This window comes from Procambarus clarkii, chromosome 13 (assembly GCF_040958095.1).
Source record: "Procambarus clarkii isolate CNS0578487 chromosome 13, FALCON_Pclarkii_2.0, whole genome shotgun sequence".
Taxonomy (NCBI): Eukaryota; Metazoa; Arthropoda; class Malacostraca; order Decapoda; family Cambaridae; genus Procambarus; species Procambarus clarkii.
This window is the reverse complement of record NC_091162.1, coordinates 14,247,105-14,273,126: the sequence shown is the minus strand read 5'-3', so window position 1 is coordinate 14,273,126 and position 26,022 is coordinate 14,247,105. Positions and strand designations below refer to the sequence as shown.

Below are 26,022 nucleotides of genomic sequence, written 5' to 3'. Positions count from 1 at the left end.
TTTTTATGAAAATGAAGAAAATCACTCGGCCTATTAGGCAAATCGGGCCTTTAGCAAATATAATATATTTACATGTATATAATGTGTAAAAAAGCTGTAATTAACAACATTTGAACCTCAAAGAATTGTTGTAATAAAAAAATTGCATTCATCTTTTATTTGTACATATACAAGTTTAGCTTCAATCTGTGTTACATTTGAAACAAATTAAGCTCAGCTGAAAGAGTATAATACTTGTCAATATATCTCGGAGACCTCAGAATAAACCAACCCATCCTCCGAATTGACAGTACGTTTTAATACTAAGTGTAATAAGTGCATTTCCTGACTGTTATACATAGTACATAATTGCACTTATGGGGCTCTGTACATTTACCTCCCCATTTTTGGAGGACGGGCTGGAATAAACATAGAGTGAAGACAACATGGAAGTAAATTGGTTGAGCTAGGTTCACCTCGATACATTATTATGCTATTTCAAACGTACAGACTAATAAAATCATTCGTCAATGCAACAATTATGACAATTATCTTTATAATTCAACATGATCAGTTAGAGAGAGCTGCCAGGTTAGATTCTGTAGTGTTGATCAATTTCAGCCTACTCAAATTTAACCTGTTTGCAACAGAAATATAATAGCAGAGTAGTACTAATATTCGGCTGTTTAGCCAGATATTTACAATGGCTGGATATTCTACTAGTGCCAATTTCACCTCAAATATTTACATATCTTATGATGCCATTTTCTAATTTATCCCTTTATTTGGTAAATTAATCTTTAATCAGAGTACACTCATTATTGTTAACATCAATAAATTAAAATGGGTCGTAACTATCATAAATGAAATTCTGTTAGGCGTCCCACATTTTTTCACCTTTCATAAGAGACTCTAGATACTCCAGAATCCCACATACTGATAAAGCTGTTCCATGATAGTCATTGTCCTTTCTGGGAACCCATTTTCTTAACACTGTATCTTTCTCCACGGCACGACTATATACTGCCACAACTCTGTCGAAAGGGAGCTTTTTGTCCCCTTTTGCAGAGGAATCCATCTCCTCTTTGAACAGTTCCTTAAGAATTCTCTCTGCCAGACCTTCAATGCCGACAGACCAGGTGTTCCAGGGCTTTGTGTATCTCTTTGTGTTGAATCTGGGAGCCCACCACACCTCCATAGTAAGCTTTCTGAGTAGACGGCAAGCTAACCAAACATTTTTGTCATCTGTCTTCAGATTTGTAAAGTACTCTATCTCACTGTGATATGGACGATGTATCCACTCTTCATAAACGTTGGCAATATATGCAGACTCTGTCTTCTCTTCATCACTGTTTGACCTAAGCTGAGCTTCTACTGTTGGCACAATGTAAGAAGTCAAAAGATGGAAATTTGTCTGGTTCCATACCCAGCGTATATACACACCCTTGTGTGTGGGAAGAAGAAATGGTGGTGCAAATGATATTTCCGACGATGAGCAGACATAATTCTTCATTGCTTCCTGTAGGTTTTTGGTAAATTCTTGTCTATATACCGATCCGCTGGGAAGATTAGAACTTGACTCGACATTGATTTTTCCAGTCTCTTTTGTAGCTGTACAGATTATTTTTTCCTTCGGAGATGTCTCGTACATGAAGTCCACATAACTGATGTTACAAACCTCATTTCCCTCTATAAGAGGTCCAATGGGTACTATTTTACCAGCAAACTTCTTGTCGGGAATAAATTGACATAGTTTCTCTGTTTCTGATTTGATTTTATCTCTTATTTCATCAGCTTTTTCTTCATTACATTTCATACTCTCTGCAACACGTAACAAATGATCTGGCATGGTAATTCCCAAGATCTTTCCTTTAATGTGCAACAGCTCATGTGCTCGTTTGTCATCTCCTACTTCATTTTTGACACAGAGCGCGTTCTCACGAGTCATCAAAGGTAATTCACAACTCTTACATAACTCTTCATATTTTGTCATTACTTCTGCAGCTGTCAGTCCAATATCACACTTGAGATTTTTTTCTTTGTCATTCATTCTTGCCTGAATGTACTGATAACATTCCTTGTGGCCTCCAAAGGCAGCAAGATGAGCTGCGGAGAAGTTCCCTATGGTTACTTTACCAAGGTGAGGATCTCGATACAAGAGGTATTCAATCACACCCAGGCGACCATACATGGAGGCTACGTGAAGTATTGTACACTTTGAATATGGTTCCACCTCTTGAATTAAATCCACATTTCTAAACCTCTCATACAGTAAGACAAGCATATAAACTAAATCATGCTTGGCTAAAAGATACAGAAAAATATTGCCAGGAGACGGCAAGGTCCATTTATTTCCTGAGTCTATGCTTCTTTTTGCTTCAATGAGCTGGTCGACATAAGTTTTCAAGTCCTCTTCATCTTGTGTGTTGAGTTTTGTACGGGGGTGCTTACCAGAACAAATATCCTTTAGTACTTTGATTTCATTCAGCCAAAACTCTTGCAATAAAGCAGCTGGCAAATGTGACGTAGGTGGTAAAGGGAAGGTAAATGGCACCATGTTCAGGTCTCTGCAGAGAGTGATTTGTGTATCAAAATGGTTCGCGTTGAATGCCATTTCGAAAGGATTTTTGTCATCTTTTAATGGGTGAATAGTGATGTCCTCCAACCCCAACAGAACGCAGGTGAGGGAGAGGCCGTTTTCAGCTGCTGAACTTAGTAAGTCTCGAGCTTCCATACTTTGTCCATCTTTAAATATAGCTTCTGAAAGCCCCCCATAGTTTTTAACACTCTGTTTGTAAGATCTCATCATTTTCAGCAGTCCTTCAGTGTTGGAAGAATTGGAGTCAGCTAACGTTTGTGTCTCCATCTCCATCTCCAGCTTCTCAATGTATGCCTGGTGGCAAAGAAAATATAAAGAAATATTAAATATTTCAAACAAGCATATTCAACTGACGCCACTTCCATCAGTAAAAATGTGTTTATAGAAACCCTAGAATAAAAGTAATTTCTTTGCAGATAATTGATAAATTATCCTGGAGTTTTAATTTATTGAGACAGTTATAACCACATTATAGCTTCCTGACAGTGGCCTTATCATAATTCCACTCTATGTAAAAATGCCCCCACACCATGTAAACAAGTCATCACACGATGTAAACATGTCACCACACCATGTAAACATGTCACCACACCATCTTACTAGCGCCAGTTATGCATGGTGAGTTGCCTCTGGTACTGGTCATCACAACCCATTCACATAACAATAGCCATCAACCTCTGCACAGTTCCTCAATACCTCTAGAGCAATGCTCTATTAATTTTTTGAAAGAAAGGGCCAAAATATGGCTAGAAAAATAAATTTTCCACTCCCTCTCATTGAATGGGCATGACAGACATGCTAAATTAAGTAATCCAAGTTATATAATACATCTAAACTTGTCACCAGATTTGAACAAGGCTGGAATATGAATGTCTTCCAAGACATTTCAAATGTCTGTCTTCAGTTTCTTAAGCTTTCTCAGCTTGAGAGCTCCGGGTGGCACTGGAACTCTCTGCTACAGCTGTGCCATGTTCACAGTATTAAAGGTAGTTGTTGCAAATCATTTCCCATATCTTATATTAAATAGAATTTTAACCACAAATAATACTTTAACCTTAAATAATAAATCAGATTCTTATGAGGATTCTTCCTCTGTTTAAGTCTTTACAATTCATTAAATATTTTTCTCACTTAAGAATAACGAAACTTTTCACTATAAATATTCATTAAATATCAATTATTAAATTTAATTTCTATGCGGACTTGTCCTGTTATTATAATACGAAACGTTATTACGTTTCCTTTTAATTAATTATTAATTATTAATTAATTGCCTCTAGAGTTTGAATATGTAAGATTTAATCTATAGTGAGATGTAACAAATAACTCTGGCATGAATAATGAAGTACAACATTGTGTTTGAGAATAGAGATGGTGTATTTGTGGTCGGTCTCGAGCCTATTGTTGATGTGACGATGTGCAATGAATTTTATTAGCTCATCAAGATTATAACTTGCTCAGCTAAATGAATTGTGGGGTTCAGTCTCTGAGCCCATTATGCGCCTCTGTAACCCTTTCCACTACCGCCCACAGGATGGGTATATGGTGCATAATAAATGACCCAAACTAAACTGTACCTTGCGCATGATGGCGGGAAAGACCGCGGGGAGGCCGAGGGTGTTGTGGGCCGCCTCCAGGGGTGTCACATCTTCAATGGACTGATTACAGAGAGGAGCTCCAGCAGACAGCAGCATCAGTACAGCGTCTCTCTGGCTGTGTCGGATGGCGTGCAGGAGTGGGTCAGCACGGGCAGTCATGGGCAGGACAGGAACACCCTCCTTGAGCAAGGCAGCCATAGTGTGTATATTCCCCTCCCTCGCTGCACTCACAAGTTGTTCATGCTTTCCAGTTCCTTTTTCAAAATCCCAACTTACAAACGTCTCATACTTCTGATAAAACAAAATATTATAACATCAGAAGCACTTAAGCATTGGCAATATTGATTTAATTTTCTTTAACCCACGGTTCCTACATTAATATAATGCCACTTACGTTTAGCTAGAATATATACAAATGCAAATTAAATATGATTAGACTGAATATATTCCAACGATATTCCAAAAAGAAACATATTCCAAGGGCAACATATCTCAGGATACAGGGTGCAATGAGAACAGGGTGTTGTAATGAATATAACGAATACAACGAGTACATGCTGATGTAATGAGCAGAATCTATGTGATGGCTAACAATTGAACGTGGGCACAAAGCAGCAGAGCAGAAGACTGTTCGTTCCCAAGTTAATCCCCGTAGGGATGTCGAGTTACCTCCCCTGGGAGAGCACTCGAGACTCGGGTTGTAAAGTCAAGATATTCCTAATCCAGCCTAAGGGAAAAGGCTGTAGATGTCCTCCCCTGGACGTCATCATTGAGGCCTACCAAGATAGGCCTAACATCATGATTACCAGATATCCCAGAACCGGACGTAATCTTTCGGGTTCCCTACCAACAGATGCCAAAAGCCTGTAAACTGCACTCGTCTCACCTTCCCAACGTCAGTGGTTGCCTAATGATAAATTGCCTAGCTGTTGTTTGTTGTTGTTGTTTTAGATTTAGCTACTCAGAACGAAGTGTCCATGTAGCACGGGCTATGGTGAGCCCGTAAGCAAAATTGCCTAGCTTCGGGGTACGTATTTATCGGTTGGTGATCAGATGCATCAGGTGAAAGGAAACGTAGCCAAAACTTCTCTATCCTGCTACAGGACTTGAACTCAGCACGTTTTGACTATAACCGACTATGCTGAATACTGCTGTATATTTAAGGATCAAGCAGGGGGTAAACACGAGGATGTTGAATTGGTTTAGAGAGTACGATACAGTAACTAAATGATAGGAAATATAAGATTAAGGTGAGATGAGATTGTTGACCAGTCCAATTGTTGACTGTTGTGAGATGAGAGATTTCAGGGCGGAGAGTGGTCATAAATATAGCACGAGGTTAGTTCTAGGATCTAGATGAGGAAGTTGATGTACATACTCCAATGTTCGTGAGTGATTCAAAATTATGAAAACGCAGGACGATTAGTTTTAGGGACAGACGGTGGTAAAGATTGATCTCAATAAAAACTCAATCTGCAGCGTAACTGGAAGCAAACAAACTAATTTATCACTTTCTGTGCACTTATAAAAAATACCTTAAAATTTAATAGCTAAGTGAAAGCAAAGGAAACAAATAGCTTCCTTTGCAAATAACAAATAATGGGGAAAGAAAGTGAATCCGTTACATTGAGTAATTAACAATGCTAGTTGGTTACAATTTTTGTACTACAGCTAAATCCAATTGACATATAAACGTTCATAAAACCGTCATCTTGACAAAGTCATCTTGAAACACAGACAAAACATTAACAATTATAGAAACCAAAGAAATAATCATACCTTTTCAATAAATAATAATAATAGCTGTTACTAAATACATTTGAAAGATGATACAGTGGAATATTCACGGGTACACAATGTCAGTTACATAGAGAGTGCTATGAAAAACACGTGGAGCACTGTCTGCCAGATATTGGGATCAAGGAAGAACTCAATCAAAAACAAACAATATTCCTACCTACTGACAGTGGAATGCTCGCACTCACTGACACTCCTGCTAAATTCAATAGTTTCTTATCAGTTTCTCATAATTTTCTCATCAATTGGCCCCTCCCTTGTAAATGAAAGCCTAGCATACGTATCAATATATTTTTTTTTGCGGGGATATTCCTGCGCGGGCCCTAAGCCTCTGGCTGGCCCACTAAGTGTTGTTTGTTTCTGTTTTACTTGGGCGGAGTATGAGTATTTATGACTTTATGATCTCAGGGAAGCTTACCCGAGTCTCTGTAGCTATCCACAACTAATTCCTTCGATGAGATACGATTCTCTTACTTAAAACTGTATCAAGTAACCTTTCAGAGATACAAAACTTAATTTATATAAAACCTGAAGTGTTAATAGTTCCAACTATATTATTATTCTGCAATAAATCACTTGATTTCTGAATCTTCTCTTAAATTCTTAAACAATACTGACCGTTAGTCAGTATAAAATAACATATTTAGTCAAATAGAAATCAAATATAAGTCAAATATAATAGAAATCAAAGAAATTATATAGAAATTATAAACAGTATAGAGTCAGTATATAATCACATAAATAAGTCCAAATAATAACAATTAATGTTTCAATTAAATATTCCTCACAGAGAAGAACTATACGTTTAATATGTAATGCACCTCATAAAGTCAGAGAAAAATAAGAATAGTATACCTCTTGCAAGAAGTTTGACAGCATTGCATTATTTTTAATCATTGCCTTTTGATATGGATGTAGTCCAAAGTGATCCGTGAGTGTAGGGTTGCAGCCATGGTCAATAAATATCTGAGCCATATTACACCACATTTCGTCTACTGTCTGCGTCTCATTGCCCCATGATATGTCGGTGGTGTCCCGTGGGTGACACGCCAGTGTGTGTAGCACCGTTTGTCCTGGCGAAGACTCACGTCATCAGCATAAACTTTGAATACACATACTGTACTTTGATCAAATTTTCTGTTTTAGATATGATATTGAGAAAATCAGTAGGAGTCATGAGGAGGATTCAAACCTACACATTTGCTACTCCCAAGCACACGTCCTACACTACGATATGGTAAAAACAATGCAACCTGGAATTCAACTGAATTCCCCTTGGGGTCCTGAGGCTTATACTGAATCTGTAAATGTGTAAATTATACTGTAAATGTGTGCCCACGTCTGTGGTAGAAAATAATAATAATAATAAAACTGAATCCCAAAAGATTTCTCAGGTTACACAATGATAAAGAGACAACTCGCGTACAACACATAGCTAATATTTGTATTTGTATATTAGGTACAACGATGACGTCATAAAAACCTTGGTAGTCCACAGCATTGATGCAGTGTTGCTGAGTCTTAAGAAAATCTTCAATATCTGGAGCACTCCAGACGGGTGTTTTTCCATCGGTGAGGATGTGAGTAACCATGTGATGTATGATAGACAAGCCATATTCATCTCTTACGGTTCCTGGGAGGCCATACGTCTGTAACAGAATCTTAACACCACCTGTGCCTTTATAAAGGCCAGATCTCGCTGCCTCGAAGACCACTTTTATCCGCTGTTGGAGTTCCTGAAAATAATAATATTCTCACTTACTAAATGTTAACAAAAAAGTTTAGTTCAAGTTAAGTTGAGTTGAGCTGGTGTCATTGTTGCCTTCCTACTCTACTTTATGTTGTGTAATTCATAGTTGAGTTACAATTGATGTAATTGTATTTCTACTCAATGTTTGACACATTTCCCGCCTACACACTGGTGTGGTACAGGAGTCCTGTACCACACCAGAGTGGATGCCGGTAATGTGTGAAACGCTAATTTCGTGTTAGTGGAAGCCTCAGGAAACCTAGAGGATTCAGTAGAATCACAGGTTACAATACTTTTAGCATATCGTGGTTCAATGGTTTAAGGCGTGTGCTTGAGAGTACCCAGTGTACAGGTTCGAATCCTCCCTATGGCTCCTACTGATTTTCGTGTTATTATTATTAGCATAACTTATAATATCAGTTATATTTTTAGATAGCACAGTATTGAGTAGCACAAGGCGGGGTTCTATGATGACAAAATTAAGTACTTCTGTATTTTTCTTTTGGATAAAGTATGTATTGAACAGTTTTGTTCTTCATTATAGTCTACCACAGGTTAGTACCGTGTATGCCTCACTAACATTTATATTATTTGTTATCTAAATGAAATGTTAAAGCTTTTGACACAGTAACCCATAAAAGGCTGTTACGAAAGTTGGAGCAACAGGCAGGAGTAAAAGGTAAGGTGCGCCATTGGATAAGGGAGTATCTAAACAAAATTTCTCTTAGATTAATTGCACACGTGTGTGTGGCCATGCATCTACACAAGTGACAAGTAATAATAGGAAGACTTACGCCTAACACCGATATGACAAGCAGGTTTTTAGGAGTTTCAACTTCTTCTTGTGTACGTTGTGAGATAATCTGAATGATGTCCTTCTTGGCCTGGATGTGCGCCTCTACATAGGCTGCGGCTTTGTTCGTTTTATCCAATAGGGCCTTTACCCGGCCTTTGTCTCCTTCGATAATGGCAACCCTTATTATTTCTTCACTCTTTATCTGAGAGGAGACACAACGTATTAGAAATAACTGAGTCCACAAACAACATCTCAATTATGAATTATATTCAGTATTAACGAATAATTAAGTACAATAGGGGCTCACGGAGTCAAGGAACTAATATAAAAAACTCAGATTATTTTTAACAAATGCCCTGAAAATATTATTAATTATAAAATGTGGAGTTCTGCCAAGATTCAGTGTTGGTGGTCAATGGCTGTCGAAAACAATTAGGATATATTGTTGAATTTAAAGCCATTGTTTTTAAGGCTGCAATAACATTATTTAACAATTGGTACTTGTCCATTGGCAAGAAGTTTTTATGTAAGCGAGGGACGGGGTGCACCTAGATCCCGTCAAACTTTCCAAATATGAGAGAACACGAGCCCCAATTGTAACAATAACTTGCATGAACCCACAAGTCAAATTATATCAGAAATGGCTCCTCCTCCTACTGAATAATTTGGAGGAGACTGATCCAGACCACTTGCTTAAAAGGTCACACGTTACACAAAGGTCACACAGAGGGGGGGGGGGAGGAGGGGGCAGTAGCTACAAGCCACAATAAAGGATAGAAACAAGGAGATGTCTTTTCACCCATAGGGTTATAAAACCCATGGAACCGGCTACCCGTCGAAGCTGTAAATGCCAAGACAAATTCAAAATACAGTTGAAAAGAATCATTAAGAACAATGGGGACATCTGACAAGTAGCCGGCTTCCTGTCCCCGTCGAGGCCACTAGAGATATAAACATACGGTAAACATAGCACGAAACATATAGTAAATATAACAGGAAACATACAGTACACACAGTAGGAAACAGAGGGGGCAACACGGCTGAGTGGACAGCGCTCGGGATTCATAGTCCAAAAGGTCCGGGTTCGTTACCCGGTGGAGGCGGAAACAAATGGGTAGAGTTTCTTTCATCCTGATGCCCCTGTTCACCTAGCAGTAAGTAGGTACCCCGGGAGTTAGACAGCTGCTACGGCTGCTTCCTGGGGGGTGTGTGTGTGGGCGTGAAGAAAAAAAACAGTGGATTGATTGACAGTTGAGAGATGGTCCCAAAGAGCCAGAGCTCAACTCCCGCAAGCACAACTAGGTGAGTAGACTAAACATAGCGGAAAGCATGCAGTAAACAGCTGGAAAAATACAGTAAACATGCAGTCAAGATAGCGGGAAGCATGCAGTCAAGATAGCGGGAAGCATGCAGTCAAGATAGCGGGAAGCATGCAGTCAAGATAGCAGGAAACATTCAGTGAACATATCAGGACACATGCAGTAAACATATCAGGACACATGCAGTAAACATAGCAGGACACATGCAGTAAACATATCAGGACACATGCAGTAAACATAGCAGGACACATGCAGTAAACATAGCAGGACACATGCAGTAAACATATCAGGACACATGCAGTAAACATATCAGGACACATGCAGTATACATAGCAGGACACATGCAGTAAACATAGCAGGACACATGCAGTAAACATATCAGGACACATGCAGTAAACATATCAGGACACATGCAGTATACATAGCAGGACACATGCAGTAAACATAGCAGGAAACATACAATAAACATAGCTGGAAATATTCAGTAACCACAACAGTTATTTCTTACAAAAAAAAATATTAACATACGTCTATCATCGAATCATTAGAAGTCAGTAACGCGACCATCTCCTTAATCTCAGCTGGGGTCTCCTCGGAGGTGCTTTGGCCAGCTTTCTTCTGTTAAGTGAAACAAACCAGCTACCAATTATTACAAGAAAACACGTAAATATGAGTGTATCTTGGCTCAGGCAGAAGATCACACACACACACACACACACACAAACTTCACATATGTATTATTTTGAATAAAAACACTTATGTATTTTGTGAATTTTATGTAAAGATATATATATATATATATATATATATATATATATATATATATATATATATATATATATATATATATATATATATAAACATTTTATATATATATATATATATATATATATATATATATAAAATGATAAACCTGAAACCATGGCTATAACTAATTATCTCATTGATACATTATGTTAATAGGATTTCTTTGCCCATTATTATTATTATTATTATTATTATTAAATGAAAGTAAGTAAGAGTTACACAAAGCATATAGATCTGAACATGTAGATCATATAAGAATGAACAGAAAATACAAGATATTATACCAAATAATTAAATAACCACACTGTGCTGTGTTAATATTCAAATCAACATAAAAGATAAAACAAAAGACTCATTATACAAAGCTTGAGGGAAGTTTGGAAGTGTAGTGACCTGAGTGTAGTAAGAATACGCGATGACAGCCAGGAGGGCCAGTGCCACCAGGGCCAGCACCACAACTGCTGCTACGAGGGCCATCACGGAGCCACGGGTGTCTTCACCTCCTGAGGAAACACCACAACAACCTTGCTGAAGAACACCATCACTGCAGTATTTGCAACAAGTTACGTGGGTCCTTGGCTGGACCGGTAATACCTTGACGGCGTTCAGATTGTTTACATAATGGCTCCCTCACCGACATGGGTCGACCAGTGTTAGAATGTGGGTTATCTTTGATGTTCATGAAGCCTTTCTTTTGCGTTATAAGTTAATGTATTTCAATACAAATATTGTTTTAAACATATTATTATTTATCAGGTCTGCTAGTGTCAAGTACGGTGAAAAAATTAGACGAATCTGTCAAGTGAAGCACTGGACGACACTGTCAAGTGTAACACTGCATGACACTGTCAAGTGTAACACTGGACGACACTGTCAAGTGTCACATTGGACGACACTGTCAAGTGTCACACTGGACGACACTGTCAAGTGTAACACTGCATGACACTGTCAAGTGTAACACTGGACGACACTGTCAAGTGTCACACTGGACGACACTGTCAAGTGTGACACAAGTAATAGTTGGAGCTTTACACAGAGTCAACCGATTTGAACTCAAACCTTAGAAATGTAAAACTAATCAGAAATGTTAATAAAAAATAAACTTATATTAGCGGGAGATTTTTACAGTAGCCTCTACCTGCCAGATCGTCCACAAGTCGGCATCTTCCTCAACTGTATGAACTCTAGTGTACTTAATCTCATCACCAGAAAATAATAATAATAATTTATTATTATAATAATAATTTATTATTATTATTATTATTATTATTATTATTATTATTATTATTATTATTATTATAGCTTGACTACACACGCCCTCAATAAGGAGAGTAAAAGCAGTTGCCCACCTGGATTAGATAGAGACTTCACGTCACGAGTAATATTCGCAGCCTCTCGGTGGTAAAATGTGAAGAAATGGTCCTCCTGCTTCCCCAGGATAGTCAGCCAGGCTGGCGGCTTCAGCAAGTTCACAGTCTTGAGGATTTTCTCCCCAGCCTGAAAGTCATAGTAATTCACTTAATTCGCACGTTACAAAGCTATGTAATGAAGTTTACAGCCATTTATATAAACGTCTCAATCAGCTGAACTAAAGTAGTGTTGTGAAAGGCTCAGTATATTACAAGTCTCTATGATGTCCAAAGAGCATTTACCAAAGGCTCAGTATATTACAAGAGTCTCTATGATGTCCAAAGAGCATTTACCAAAGGCTCAGTATATTACAAGAGTCTCTATGATGTCCAAAGAGCATTTACCAAAGGCTCAGTATATTACAAGAGTCTCTATGATGTCCAAAGAGCATTTACAAAAGGCTCAGTATATTACAAAGAGTCTCTATGATGTCCAAAGAGCATTTACCAAAGGCTCAGTATATTACAAGAGTCTCTATGATGCCCAAAGAGCATTTACCAATATATCACAGAGGATATCAGCAGAAAAAGATGTGCAGACAATGTAGAGGTGATGTTCAATGGCTGCCGGCAGAGGGCTCTGATACTTTTGGTCATAGTGAGTTACGTCGACCAGGTTGGCACCATCCCAGCCCAACTGGAGTGTTGTGTCGGCTAGGGTCACTCTGGGTCGTGAGGCAGTGTTGGAGTAGGTGCTGAGGTGGTGACGGTGGAGGTGGCCAGGCAGTGGCACTACCACTTCCTTAGTGCCACGCACCTCCCAGCCTAACTCACCTGTAAAATATACAATTGGCATCGTATATTGTCACTCCTCTTTCAAGTCATGCTTTGTAAAGAGTGGGGAAATTCCTATTATTTTTGTAATAAACAATAGATGGAATAAATTAAATCATTAATATGTCATTTCTCACGTTCACAGGCAGATGTTCAATGCTTCTCGTGATTTATTATATAATAATGTTAAACATTCACTCCTTCACAAAATGTTGACACCTTATCTTGTTTCCCGCCGCATCTCTTATGTTGTTCTGTCATTTTCAATTTCCTCACACACTTATCATGTCTGCCTATTTTTCCGTCCCTTCCTCTTCCGTATCCTTATATATATATATATATATATATATATATATATATATATATATATATATATATATATATATATATATATATATATATATATATATATATATATATATATATATATATATATATATATATATATATATATATATAGTTAGTTTCAGCTAATTTGTATCCATTTTTCCCCTCTATTTCCAAAGATTGAGATCGTCAACAAAATGCATTATTTAGTGTCAGGCTGAATACAATTACAACATTGACTCTGGAGAATTAAATTTTCAATTCCTTCCCAAGTGGGGACCTTTAGTCTTACAGAAAAAGAACAAAACAAAACATTCAAGGGAAACGACTAATGTAAGTACACCATATATATATATTTTGTTGTAGCTCCCCCCTGCCTTTTTTTTAGGGGGGGTTTATTTGGCATAACAATAATAATATATATTTAAAAATTTAAAAAAGTGTAATATACAGTGCTGTAATAATTGTTACATAGTATGTATATTTAATAAGGCCACTAATGCGCAAAGCGTTTCAGGCATACAATTATAATGTTCAGTACTTACCATGATGGCAGTTGACAGTGATATTACTGCCTTCTATGGTGAGTCTATCAATGGTCATATCAGCGGGCAGTGATACAAGTTGTGTCTCTTGGTTGTGCCATAACTGTGTGTGTGATGATGACGAGGACAGGTTGAAGGCTGTCCACCCACTTGGCAGACCCGGTGACACCATCAGCTCATTCCTGGTCCTGCGGCTGTTTCTGACTCGCATCACTTCCACCTGGTTACGGGTGAGGTAGAGGACATCGTAGTCGTATGGGAGTGATGAGCCAACTGGTTCCATGGTGAAGGTTAGAAGAGGGTCTTCTAGCTCAGTCAATTCTGCGTCCTCTGCTAGCCACGCTGTCAGGTCCATGTGGGACCCCTCCCAACGGCCCTCCCATTTTGCTTGAGGCAGACACTCTGTAGGTAAACCAAGTCAGTGACATTCAGACTGAATGTCTCATTGTTGTTCCCCATTTGTAACTCAGGCAAGCAAAGCAGCCAGATAGAGACAAACATATATTAAACATTATTGAGTCGTGTAATGATAACTACTCTTGATGGCGGAACAAAACGTCGTGTTTCTTCATTTTCTGCTGTGGGTTGGATATCATCTTTTCAGTCACGTTATCGATACTCATAGTATGGATATATAAAACATCTACCAGGAACCTTTATTTTTAAAATATATAATATACTGTAATCCTAAAAAAAAAACAGTTATGAAGAAAGGATTAGAAAAGCCGCATACCTAATGAAGAAAAGTACACAAATATCATACCCTATGAAGAAAGGTTAAGGTCACACACCTTCTTAAGACCACTTAGAAAAATGGAAAATACATATAAAACAACACATTTACCATCGACCACTCAACAAAGAGACACAGGGGATTGAGTTGCTTAGATCAGGACATGCAAGATAATTAAGATCACTACAGCGTTCCTTGTCAGAAAAAAAATAAAATACCATGAATGAAACAAGCATTTCGCAGGTGAATATATCTTAATAAAATATCAACAAATTAAATAGTACTGAATGTACTTCTGAAAAAAACTTTACCAATATTTAGCTCCTGCGCCCTTATGAGCTTCAGTAACTATCTCTCACGGGAATTGGTAAGGTCAGTGGGTAATAAACTAACTGAACTAATTTATTAAAGGCTTCAATTAGTCTCAACACACTCCCACACACAAAACAGTCTCAACACACTCCCACATTTCTTTGTTTTATCCATTCTAATATTATACCATTTATTATGTGTGTTTGTAATTTCCGCGACATTCCTTCGTGTCAAAAGCTTTGGAGAAGTCCATGTAAACTACGTCTACTGGAATTTATAAAGTCCTTTGTCTGAATAGCTGGTTACCGTTTCCAAAAATCTGAGCAGGTTAGTAAGGCAGGATTTATTTTTAACAAAACCATGTTGCGTTGATTTTACTAGACTGTTCAATGTGAAATGATAAATGATTCCCTCCATTAGGCTGCTCTCTGAGAGCTTGTAGATATGTGAGGCTAGGCTGATTGGACAGTAGTTTTCTGGTGAGCATTTGCTGCCTTTTTTAAGATGAGGGGACATTTGCATATTTTCCAATTCGCCACCCACAGGAAGGGTATGAGGTACATAACAAAAGATCTAACCTTACAAAAAAAATAACATCAGCAGTTGGTGCAGACTCCCAGAGATACATAAAACCAAGACTATTGTCAGTCTGCAGGCTTCAAAAGTTCAGGCACGAGTATACGGGTGTACGCAGACCGGAACTAGAGAGTTATGGGTGTACACTTAGTGGAAACTCACACCTACCTCGGTATATAATGAGCGGGGCGGCGGGCACCTGGATTGTCGCCAGGACCACCGCACCCAGCACCCACATTGTAGTTCCCAGCGTCGGGCGAGTCCTACAAGTCTCCAGGTGAAGGAAGAACTGTGAAACAACACCAGGCGAAGAAGGAACTAGGGAACACAATACCGGGTAATGGAGTGGCTAGAATGCATCACACAGATTGGTTAGTTGGTGCCCGAACTACTGCGTGTATATTGGTCCGATATAAATGAGTATCAAGATAAGGTTATCTGCTTAATTCTGTCTTATCAGCTGGCAATGAATGTTTGCCCTGTTGCTTGTCCAGGAAATGGTTTGACTCACAGGTAGACAGTTATCTTGGGAGATAATGTTACTCCTTCACTATTATTCACTCTTGATGTGCTCGTAGGCTCCAACTAGGCTACTAGCCTCGCTTGCTAAACGATCTTTGATTAATAGAATGACTCAGTTTCCACATTCTTATCATGTTTACATTTTAAATCTTGTATATAGTTAGCTTTAACGACTCTAACAATGATATTTTTTAACATCTATCTCTCTGACTCATTTGTGTCTATTTTTGTGTTTTTTGTTTACTTTGTCAATTCCCTCAAAATCCTGTAAGTCGTTATCATGTTTACCCTATATGTCCTCTCATCCAGTGAGGTAAGGTGTTCCCTTAGTCTATTCTCATAGCTCAAGCCTCCTTTCATAACTTTGGGTCCTTTCTAGTTTGTCCTATTTCAGGCGAGGGTTCCATGCCGGGGGACATCCAAGCGTGGATCTCACCTGTGCTGTATATAGGACCCGGAAAGCCCCCTTTGTCCAAGTTTCTGAAGGATACACGAACGTTGGCCAGTATATCATATGCTGCAGTCGATATTCTGCTAATCTGGCATTATGTCTATTCCCAGGTCTTTATTTAACTGATATAAGAATCTGTCACCCCTTCATGCTTTACTGCCGTATTGGTCTTTCACTCCTATTCAGATCCTCATAACTTTGCATATGTCTGGGTTAAACTCTAGCAGCCATTTTTTTCAGACCACTTCAAGAGTGTGTCCAAACCCGTTGGCAATGTATCACACAGTTGCTCTGCCCTTACTCATCCCATTGGGTTATACCTCGTTTCCAAACATTGATATAATGTTGCCAATTTCCTCAGTAAGGTCTCTGATATATATATTAGAAACAGCGTGACGGTGGCTGTGATGCTGAGATAAAACACAATTTTTAACGGTCGCCTTGTGGCTATACAATAACTATATTTATCAACACAAGCGGATATGTACTTCCGGCAATGGATAACGAGTCTTGAAAAACAAGTTATTTCTCTGCTCGAGGAACCAAGAGGAAAGCGCTCAAGGAAACATTGACACTTTATTAAAACCAATAATAATAACAATAATTCTGCATTGTTATTAAAATTATATCTAAATAAAAACCAATAAAATAATAATAAAGATATGAAGTATTTACGATAACCACAAGACTCTCATCGTTTTGTTAAAGTATAACCAATATAACAATAATAATATATTATCATTATTCGCAAAATTAATATAATCATTTATAATTAACTTTAGAAGATTATAAGTGATTCTTGTCATCCTTGATTGCATTCAACTCCTCAAAACAACTGTGACGTGTTTGTGTCTGTCGTAAGGAACAGATATCTTGTATATATCTCAAAAAAAGAAAGATAAAATAAAAATAATCAGTGATGGAGCCAGAATCTGTCTCCTATGGATCCCATCCCATATTGGCCTCCGAATGATGAGTTGGCCAAACACGTTCTCATCTCAAGCAGCGAGTCATCTCGAGCGTTCCCAACGTCACTAAACCGATGTACTAACTTGCCCGAACCTAACCTAATCGAGGACCCAATAATACAAAACGGAACATCACGTCAATGTTCGAGCCGCTATGATATTTTGTACATCGGTTTTTGGCCTTAGGGGATTTATACGTCAAAATCGCGATGTACTATCCAAGAGGACGAGTTGCTAAGATGGAGTTGATTGTCCTCTTGGACTGCCTTTGAGCAGCCTGAGGGCAGTAATATACCGAGAACTACAAAAATAAAAATGAGCAGACCTGAGACAAAGTGAAATACACACTTATTATATTATTATATCTATGGGACATCCAATAACGTCAGCAGACTTCTAGACGATACTACTGTTAGGTTTGGGCTAGGCTACAAGTACCTCTATTGCAGTTTAAACTACTTTCTGAATTAGATCTGGCCAAACTCTGTCAGCAGAACTATTAATATACCTTCCGTCACTATGTAACTGAATATGAACAATTCCAGAATTTAAAGATAATTCTATTACAAATGTTCAAGAAATGCGGAAGTACTTCATTCAAAATTATGAACTGCCAGATATCTTAGCAAAATATCCCCATGATTGTAAACTTTCCACAGCCGCCCACTGATTGGATGTGGTGTACATAATTAGTAAATATATAACTGACTCACATATATAAATTGATCAGGCATGGAGACTTGTGGTTCAGTTCTTGAACCACTTGTGTTATAAAACACAACTGATATGCATGCATTAAACTGTGTAACTAGCTTATCAAGATGATAACTTGCCCAGCAAAATGAATTTATAGGGTTAAGTTCCTGAGCCCATTACATGCCTCTGTAACCTTTTCCACCACCGCCCATAGGATGGGTATGGGATCCATTATTGCTCGCGGGATGGGTATGGGACCCACTACCGTCGGTTCATTTACCCGGATATAGAGACCCAGGTATAAACAGGAAGTGTTGGGTGGCGTGTGAGGCTGTTGTGTGTGTGTGTGTGACGTCGCTGGTGGAGAGGAAATAGAACATCGTTTTCAAGACAACACTTGCGAGATAAACAAGGTGTAGCTACAGTACGAGTGTTACCAGCGGTAGTGTACGACGGAAGCATGATGGCCTGGTAAGTCCACCGCGGGCTCACCATAACCTGTGCTACTTGGAACTTTTGTTCCGAGTGGCTGAATCTATAACAACACACGATGGCCTGTTGGTGCTGCCTGCTGTTGCTGCTGCTGTGGGGAGTCGTCGTCGCTCCTCTCGATTACGGTGAGCTGCTACACTTGACGAGGTCATGACCTACCACATGGGTACAACACTGAACAGGTCATGACCTTTTATCTGGACAGATTGGACGAGGTCGTGACCCATAACTAGCATATAGGTACACTTTTGTTCAGGTGTGCAAAAACATTAAGTAAAATCACGACATTATCAAAAACTCACCGGACAACTTGGAAGACCTTGAAGCATAACACCTGGTGAGTTGTTAGAGGACATTATGTTTGTATTGGCCAGTTTAATGTGCATCCCATACACATCCTGTGAGTGCTAGCGCAAAAAAAAGGATTACAGAGGGCATAAAAGGTCTTTATCAGAGCTCAACGGAGATTATTACATTAACAATTTCATCTATCCTTCACACCTTATAATTACCGAATCTGCTTGCAGTTCCGCCTGTTGATCGTCTAAATAAATGAATTCCTACCCGTTTTCAAACTATGGATGAAGAAACTAAAGGTAGACAACTATTTTCCCTACTAGTTTGTTCCACTTTATGTTTTTCTAGCATCCATGCTAGAAAACATGCTTCTCGTTTGTTGTTCATCGATGTCTCTTGAGTATTTTATATCTAGGTTCCCAGAGGCTGTCCTGATGCCCGCCTGCTCAGCATGTGTTGCTGTTGTTTAGTGTGTTCCTCGGGGGATAGGTTCGTTGTTATGTTCAGTCCTAGATCCTATATTTATTATAATATTATAGTTACTATTTGTTTCCAGAATTCCTAGTTTGTGTCTTGTTGAAGGATTAAATTGTTGCTGGATACGTTTACGAACACTTGTTAGTAATCGAGCTTGGTGTTCTTCCCGCAGGATGCATGGTGCACGAGGAGATGAACGTCGACCTCCTATATGACTCTCTCGATTTCATGGCCTATGTGCCACCTAAATCCAATAATCAGCCTGGCTCATCTGGAACGTTTAACTCCTCCACAGTAATTGGTTCCTCTGCAGTACCTGGCTCCTCCACACTGTCTTCCATTAACCAGTCTAGTGTCCTCTTCACTGCTCTGATGAAGTGCGACAGCAATGCTGATTATGATTTCTTGTCAGTGACGAGCAGCAGTGTACGACTGGTGAAATATCAACGCCGCAATCAAAGTGTTGTCGTAGACACTAAGCATGAGGCGGCGGGCAGGGTTGGTGGGTGGGAGCAGTTCAGCCTGGGAGTGGTGGGAGAGTACACCCTGACTGACGGACAAGGACAGGCTTGGCTCCCACCCGGTATCACCATCGACTGCCAGGTGGGGAGCATGAAAGTGAAGGACGGATTATTAATGCGTCAGTGCCCCGCCGGGACGCCCACTTGGAAGGTGACTGACACCAAGAGGGTCTCTCTCTTGTTGGTCGTCGGCCCTGGTGACGGCGAGTCCCGCCAGAATCTCAAACTCTTCTCCAAAACCAACTTTACTCCCACCTTCAACGCGGCCGACGCCAAGTTCGTGCTAGGGTGGAGGAATGGAGCTCTTTCAACAGTGGATACCATGAACCCTCTCCCACCCTTGAAGTGGCACGGGTTGCTGCTGGTGCTGGCGGTCACGGGCCCCACCACCACACTCACGGTAAGCTAACATCTTAGGTGCTCAACAATCAATCAATTAGGTGCTTAAACACCCGTCTCTTGACATTTTTACCGATGGCTTTAAATCCTTGGATGGTTTAAGATTTTTTGCCAGTTTTACCAAACAAATTATTCATCATCTTTCCAACAAAATTATAGTACCAATACAGCTGAACTATATGTAACTTTATATTGTTAAAAAGTTTGTTATTGAAACAAATGTTGTTTGTTATTGTTCTGGTCCCAACAAACCCATATTGACTCTAGAGTATTTTGATCATCCATATAAAAGACATGCCATATAAGAAAAGTGTCTTACAGGAAATGTCATGTGTCATATGAGAGGTGACATATAAAGGGTGTCATATAAGAGACGAGCCATATTAAAGGTCTTATAATATAGGTGTGCCGTATGAGGGGGGGGGTCACATTATTATTTATATTATATTAATTATTATTATTCAAAGTATTGTCATTATTTTTTATATTTTCACCTCTAGAAATAGTAGAGGAAATCTTTTATTAGTAGTGATTTTCTTGCTAATATAATTAGTATATCATTAATAATTAATATTTTATATTGTTGTTAATAGTTTACTTATAAGAATAAGTGTAAGAAGGTGTGTGTTGGTGCAGGTCATGAGTGGGAAGCACAAGGTGTACCAGGCGAGGCTGGCGGCCCTCCCTCAGTACCTGGTGGTGACAGGCCGCCCTGGGGACACCTTCCTCCTCCACTCACCCAACACCAACGCCGCCCTGCGCCATGACCACCATCACCCACCCCTTCAAGGTTAGTGCCTCCAAGAACTAGGTGATGGACAAGGTTCCGATAGTCTCCGTGGTGTAGTAGTAAGACACTCGCCTGGAGTTCCGCGAGCGCTATGTCATGGGTTCGTATCCTGGCCGGGGAGGATTTACTGGGCGCAATTCCTTAACTGTACCCTCTGTTTAACGCAACAGTAAAATGTGTACTTGGATGAAAAAACAATTCTTTGCGGCAGGGGATCGTATTCCAGGGACCTGCTCGAAACGCTACGCGTACTAGTGGCTGTACAAGAATGCAACAACTCTTGTATATATCTCAAAAAACAAAAAAAAATTGGTTATACTTTGGCAAAAAAATTTAATTTTGACACTTATCTAATCGTGAGAACGGCTTGAATAGTTGTGTCTTGAGGGTTGTTCTTTTATTCTGCACCCCATCTCCATTCCGTGGGCGGCAGTGGTCAAGGTACATACGGGCTCAGGAACTGAACCCCAAATTTCATTTGGCTAAGCTGGTTGCAACAACAACAAAAAAAAGAGTGAATGAGAGTTAGTTGCAACTGAAACACTGGGATATCTAGAGTCATGTTGCAGTCACAGTAAACCAAGACAGGAGCCCCACCATGTGACCAAAACACAGTTGGTCAAAACGAAGACCACTCTGATAAGGTAAGGATAATTTTTGTATTTAAGTTTATCTTTCTAAGTTCACGAAATGATGGTCCGAATTATGATGTTAAATACAGTGTAAATGAATGTTTACACGTATACTATACGTATACTATACACCATAGATGGGGTACCCCGTTGTGCCCAGGTAGACCCAAAAGGTTGCACCATTTAAGTGTTGGAAGCTCCCATAATGAAAACCTGTCCTCAGAACACGCGTTTTTGCCCGTCTTCCCTTTACCGACTTCATCAGGTCTATGAGATAGGGAATAATGGACAAATGATAATACTCGATGGACTTCCCCGAATATTTCATCTCCACCGACTTCATGGTAGGAGGCATGGGAACTGACCCATCCAAGAAGGGCATGGAGATTGACACAGAACCCCCTTATGACCGTCCTATTACACCCACCAGTCATCTTGCAAAGTTTGGTGAGGCTAGCCCCAATTGTCTGGCCACCAACCTTGGACAGACAAACAGATATTCTCTTTTATATAGATCAATTTGTTTGAATGTAAAAATTAGCCGTAAATAACTTTATAATTCCTCACTTTCAAATTATTTTGAGTTGGAAACTTCACTTTCACGATAACAATTATATTCCTATAATTACAATAATCGGGTAATGATTTTTTGAGGCAGAGTAATTTAGCTCTTTTTTTCCCCATTTGTAACTTTATAAACTAAGATATTATTTTTTAACTTATATAATTGTATATGTTAATTTCAATACTTGCATAAATATACAGCTGTCGGAATGATATAAAAGTGAACGCTTAGTAAAAAAAAAAACAGTTTTTTGGTTTAATACGGAATTTCGTAGCATGAAAACGTTTGCCCCTCCCCCCTCACCTACTGTACCTTGGGAGGGTTAAGGGCAACATTAAGAAAACATAGAGTACTATTTCCCAAATAAATGAACTTTATGGGTGGTTGTGGTCTGATTGTCAATGGGAAGGAATGCGGTACAAAACATCTGTGGCCTTTTCTCTATTTATTAATAAAAATATAATATATATAATTATACATATTTGGCCACATAACTAGTTATCGTGAGTGTGCAGGGCGAAGACTGACGTCAATCTGATTTTGGTGTATGGGTCCTTGGTCCCCTGTACGCGGGGGTTGAGTTCTGGCTCTTTGGTCCCGCCTCTCAACCGTCAATCAACAGGTGTACAGGTTCCTGAGCCTACTGGGCTCTATCATATCTACACTTGAAACTGTGTTTAACTGTAGCGTTGCGTGGCTCTTGGGTCCGACCTAACAACTCTCCATGGTACCAAGAACGTCCCGTGAAACCTATCTACGGCCTCACATTGCTCATACCTGGGTAGTCTCGCGGAACTACTGTAGTTTTAGACTCTGTGATACCAGCCTGCGCGTGAAGTAACAGTTGTGTGAGTGTAGTTGCAGGTGAGGGCGTGACGGTGGTGGTGCTGGGGGCGCTGCTGGGGACGGCGGTGGTGGTGCTCCTCTCTATCCTGGCCAGGGACTGTTGTCGTCGCTTTCAACCTGCCAAGGTAAATTCATTATAAACTTCTCCGATCATTCTCCGACATTTTTGCTGGACATTTATCTAATTAAATATTTAGGTCTCATTATGCCATCTTGATCTATTTTACTTCATCGCAAATCCAATAATTTAAGTGCTCGAATTACCCGTATAGAGGTGAGGGTGTAAGAGAACCCCCTTACTTGAACCCAAATTCCACTTCACACCCTCTGGGTATATTATTTTTCAATTAATATCAGATTTGCCCTCCTATCCCGACAATGATAACTATGAGAGAACTGACTATATTATGTTAGGTTGTTATTGTTGCTTGACAAAATAACAAGAACATATTTACTGCCACCACAGATGGCAGCACAGACTTTAATTTTTAATGATTTATTTTTCAACATAAAACGGAGTTGCTACTCTTTCATTTTTATTCAATTTACATGAAACTTACACCTTATATGTAAAGTTTATGTCTCTAAAATCTGATGCCAGCGTTTTTACCTAAGTTCATTTATTGATTTTATAATAGCAATAAACATGATATATTTGCATATTTTTTTTTTTTTTTTTTGGGGGGGGGGACTTTGACTATTTGTATTAGTAAAACTAAGCATATTTTTTAAAATCCGCGGCTACAGATCCTTTATTATATGCTAATGTGTCAGAAAAGTGTCATAGAATGATTATATCTGAAACGGGTGGTTGTAGTAACTTGCTGAAAATGTGTAATATTCGTTGAAAAAAAAAAATCTCCCTTTCTATTTTAGGCTGCAGTACTGAAACTTGGAACAATTGCAGCCCTTTTCATATACAAAAAGTCAAAAAAGATTTGTTGACATTGAACAAAGTTTAAAAAACTAACTGATGCGTCCTTAAATTAAGATGTTATGTCTCATTTAGAGAGACTGTAGAGCCTATCTCTATTGTGCCTATGCACTATATCTCTACTTCTGCCGGTGTGGGGTAATGGATTTAACATAAATTATGTAGATGAGATGGAGCAAATTGTTGTTATGAGGAAAATCATTAATTAATAAATTAATGTAAAGGTACAATTAGACTTCTGTTACACCAGTAGTGAGTAGAGTGATTATAATCCCTAGGTACAGTGTATTTAATAATTGTGTATATTACTGGGGGTCGGGACCTTGTCTAACTCTTATTGGGGGGCTTTCAAGTTACCTTCAATATATACACAGATTTAAACCCCAGTGCTAACAGGTATGTAGCGGTTATTATTATAACGCAACCGCCCATAACCGTTGGAGTTATGGCGTTAAGATAGATCAGGGACTCATGAATGCAGGTGTTATGAGAATGTTTCCCATTAAGACCTTAAAGTGTGGAAACCATTAGTGTAAGTATCCCCATGTGAGGATCGCAGACATTACCACAGACACTGCAGTATAAACAAGATATTAAGATATTGTGAAGTACGAGTTAATGAGTTATGCTATTCCATCAGAAAGGCCTACACCAGAGTCAGAGTCAGCGAGTTCAGCCGCACTCATCCTGTGGGAAGATGAGTCGCCCGGAGACCCAGTACCTACAGCCCTTGCCAGCCCTGCCCTCGTCTCCGTCTCCCTGTCTGCCATTGCACAACGCCACTGACGACATGGAACACCAGTACGCCGAGTTAGAGGACCCATGCTTCCTCACACTCCAGGATATACCCCTCAGCCCATAAATCTATCATCAATCCTAAAGCCCACCTTCAACTGGGGAAGTTAGTGTTCTGGTAGGTTAAGACAGCCTTAGCAATGTTAAATGGGATTCTTGTAATGTTATTTGTCTATTTGTACTCACTGAATTTGTGCGCCCCTTGAGGGACTTGAAGTAGAGGGGGGTAGAAATAGCCTAAGCTACTCTATCCCTTTGAGATGTATTTATTTCTTGTCTCAATAAACATACTTGAACTTGAAGACAGCCTTAACTTTTAGGCAGAAAAAATACACAGGAAAGTCAGGCAGGATGTACTCATCTAGTTGTTCTTGCGGGGGTTGAGCTTTGGCTCTTTGGTCCCGCCTCTCAACTGTCAATCAACTGGTGTACTGAGATTCCTGAACCTACTGGGCTCTATCATATCTACATTTGCAACTGTGTATGGAGTCAGCCTCCACCACATCACTGCCTAATGCAATCTATCTGTTAACTACTCTGACACTGAAAAAGTTCTTTTTAAGTCCCTGTGGCTCATTTGGGTACTCAGTTTCCACCTGTCCCCTTGTTCGAGTACCCCCGCGTTAAACAATTTATCTTTAGTTACCTTGTCGATTCCTTTTAGAATTTTGTTGGTAGTGATCATGTCTCCCTGAACTCTCCTATCTTCCAGCGACGTTAGGTTCATTTCATGCAGCCTTTCCTCATAACTCATCATGGTTCCCAGTAGCTAAATTTAAAACAACAACAAATGTTACTTATCTGTTGATTGGGGGTGGGGGCTCCGCTGGACCCCCGCCCGGCAATATTACATTGTTAATTTACACCAATGTAAATTTCACCAATTCACTTTCACCAATGTAATTCCACATTGTTAGACTTACCCTCTGGAAGTTACGCATTATTAAATTTAGCCTTGTTACATTTACCTTAAATATACAAAGTTAATCTCGCTAAACCTCAAGTCATTTTAATTCAACAAGTTACAGTGCATTGTTAACTAACATCGTTAGTGTTATCACAAGATATTTTACCCAGGGTAAAACTTCACCAATGTTAATTACCCTTATCATACTTACCAAAGTTAATGCACAAGATTAATTTACCCAATATTAAAATACACCTTAATTTATTAATTCATCATCAAATTTGTATATAATTTATAATTCAATTTACGAATAAACTTTTATCGCCATAACGTGTTTGAATCACAGAGACGAAAAATTAACTATATTATGTGTCTCTATGTGCCTCCTTTACACCACCGCTCACGGGAT

At 39.1% G+C, this 26,022-nt stretch overlaps 2 protein-coding genes across 5 annotated transcripts; one reads left to right on the top strand and one right to left on the bottom strand.

The window, feature by feature from the left end:
• Window positions 1-142: 142 nt before the first annotated feature.
• LOC123757146 (uncharacterized) lies at window positions 143-15,732 on the bottom strand. The gene is made up of 11 exons (XM_045740589.2): window positions 15,490-15,732; window positions 13,701-14,102; window positions 12,554-12,828; window positions 11,995-12,142; window positions 11,039-11,148; window positions 10,367-10,456; window positions 8,518-8,721; window positions 7,457-7,709; window positions 6,829-7,046; window positions 4,156-4,467; window positions 143-2,872 (listed from the first exon to the last, which is right to left on the bottom strand). Exons 1-11 carry the CDS (start codon window positions 15,557-15,559, stop codon window positions 854-856), a joined length of 4,101 nt encoding a protein of 1,366 aa, XP_045596545.2. The 5' UTR covers window positions 15,560-15,732; the 3' UTR covers window positions 143-853.
• Window positions 15,733-18,296: 2,564 nt separating this feature from the next.
• On the top strand, window positions 18,297-25,934 carry LOC123757147 (uncharacterized). 4 transcript variants are annotated; one of them, XM_045740592.2, is made up of 5 exons: window positions 18,297-18,429; window positions 19,397-20,145; window positions 20,781-20,934; window positions 22,990-23,102; window positions 24,552-25,934. In XM_045740592.2, the coding sequence occupies exons 2-5, from the start codon at window positions 19,402-19,404 to the stop codon at window positions 24,771-24,773; spliced, it is 1,233 nt and encodes a 410-aa protein (XP_045596548.1). In that variant the 5' UTR covers window positions 18,297-18,429; window positions 19,397-19,401; the 3' UTR covers window positions 24,774-25,934. The 4 variants fall into 4 exon arrangements, with proteins under 4 accessions (XP_045596548.1, XP_069179775.1, XP_045596547.1 ...); XM_069323674.1 differs by having other exon boundaries at window positions 18,321-18,575; window positions 22,996-23,102; XM_045740591.2 differs by having other exon boundaries at window positions 18,327-18,575.
• Window positions 25,935-26,022: the final 88 nt, after the last annotated feature.

Coding starts and splice junctions, on each gene's coding strand:
- LOC123757146 (XM_045740589.2), bottom strand. CDS start 15,559: ATGTGGGTGCTGGGTGCGGTGGTCCTGGCGACAATCCAGGTGCCCGCC. Junction 11,149..11,994: donor GAAGTCTCTATCTAATCCAG/GTGGGCAACTGC, acceptor GTGTTTCCTCAG/GAGGTGAAGACACCCGTGGC. Junction 4,468..6,828: donor TGTCAAACTTCTTGCAAGAG/GTATACTATTCT, acceptor TTGTTTTATCAG/AAGTATGAGACGTTTGTAAG.
- LOC123757147 (XM_045740591.2), top strand. CDS start 18,509: ATGGCCTGTTGGTGCTGCCTGCTGTTGCTGCTGCTGTGGGGAGTCGTC. Junction 18,576..19,396: donor CGTCGCTCCTCTCGATTACG/GTGAGCTGCTAC, acceptor TTCTTCCCGCAG/GATGCATGGTGCACGAGGAG. Junction 23,103..24,551: donor GTCGCTTTCAACCTGCCAAG/GTAAATTCATTA, acceptor CTATTCCATCAG/AAAGGCCTACACCAGAGTCA.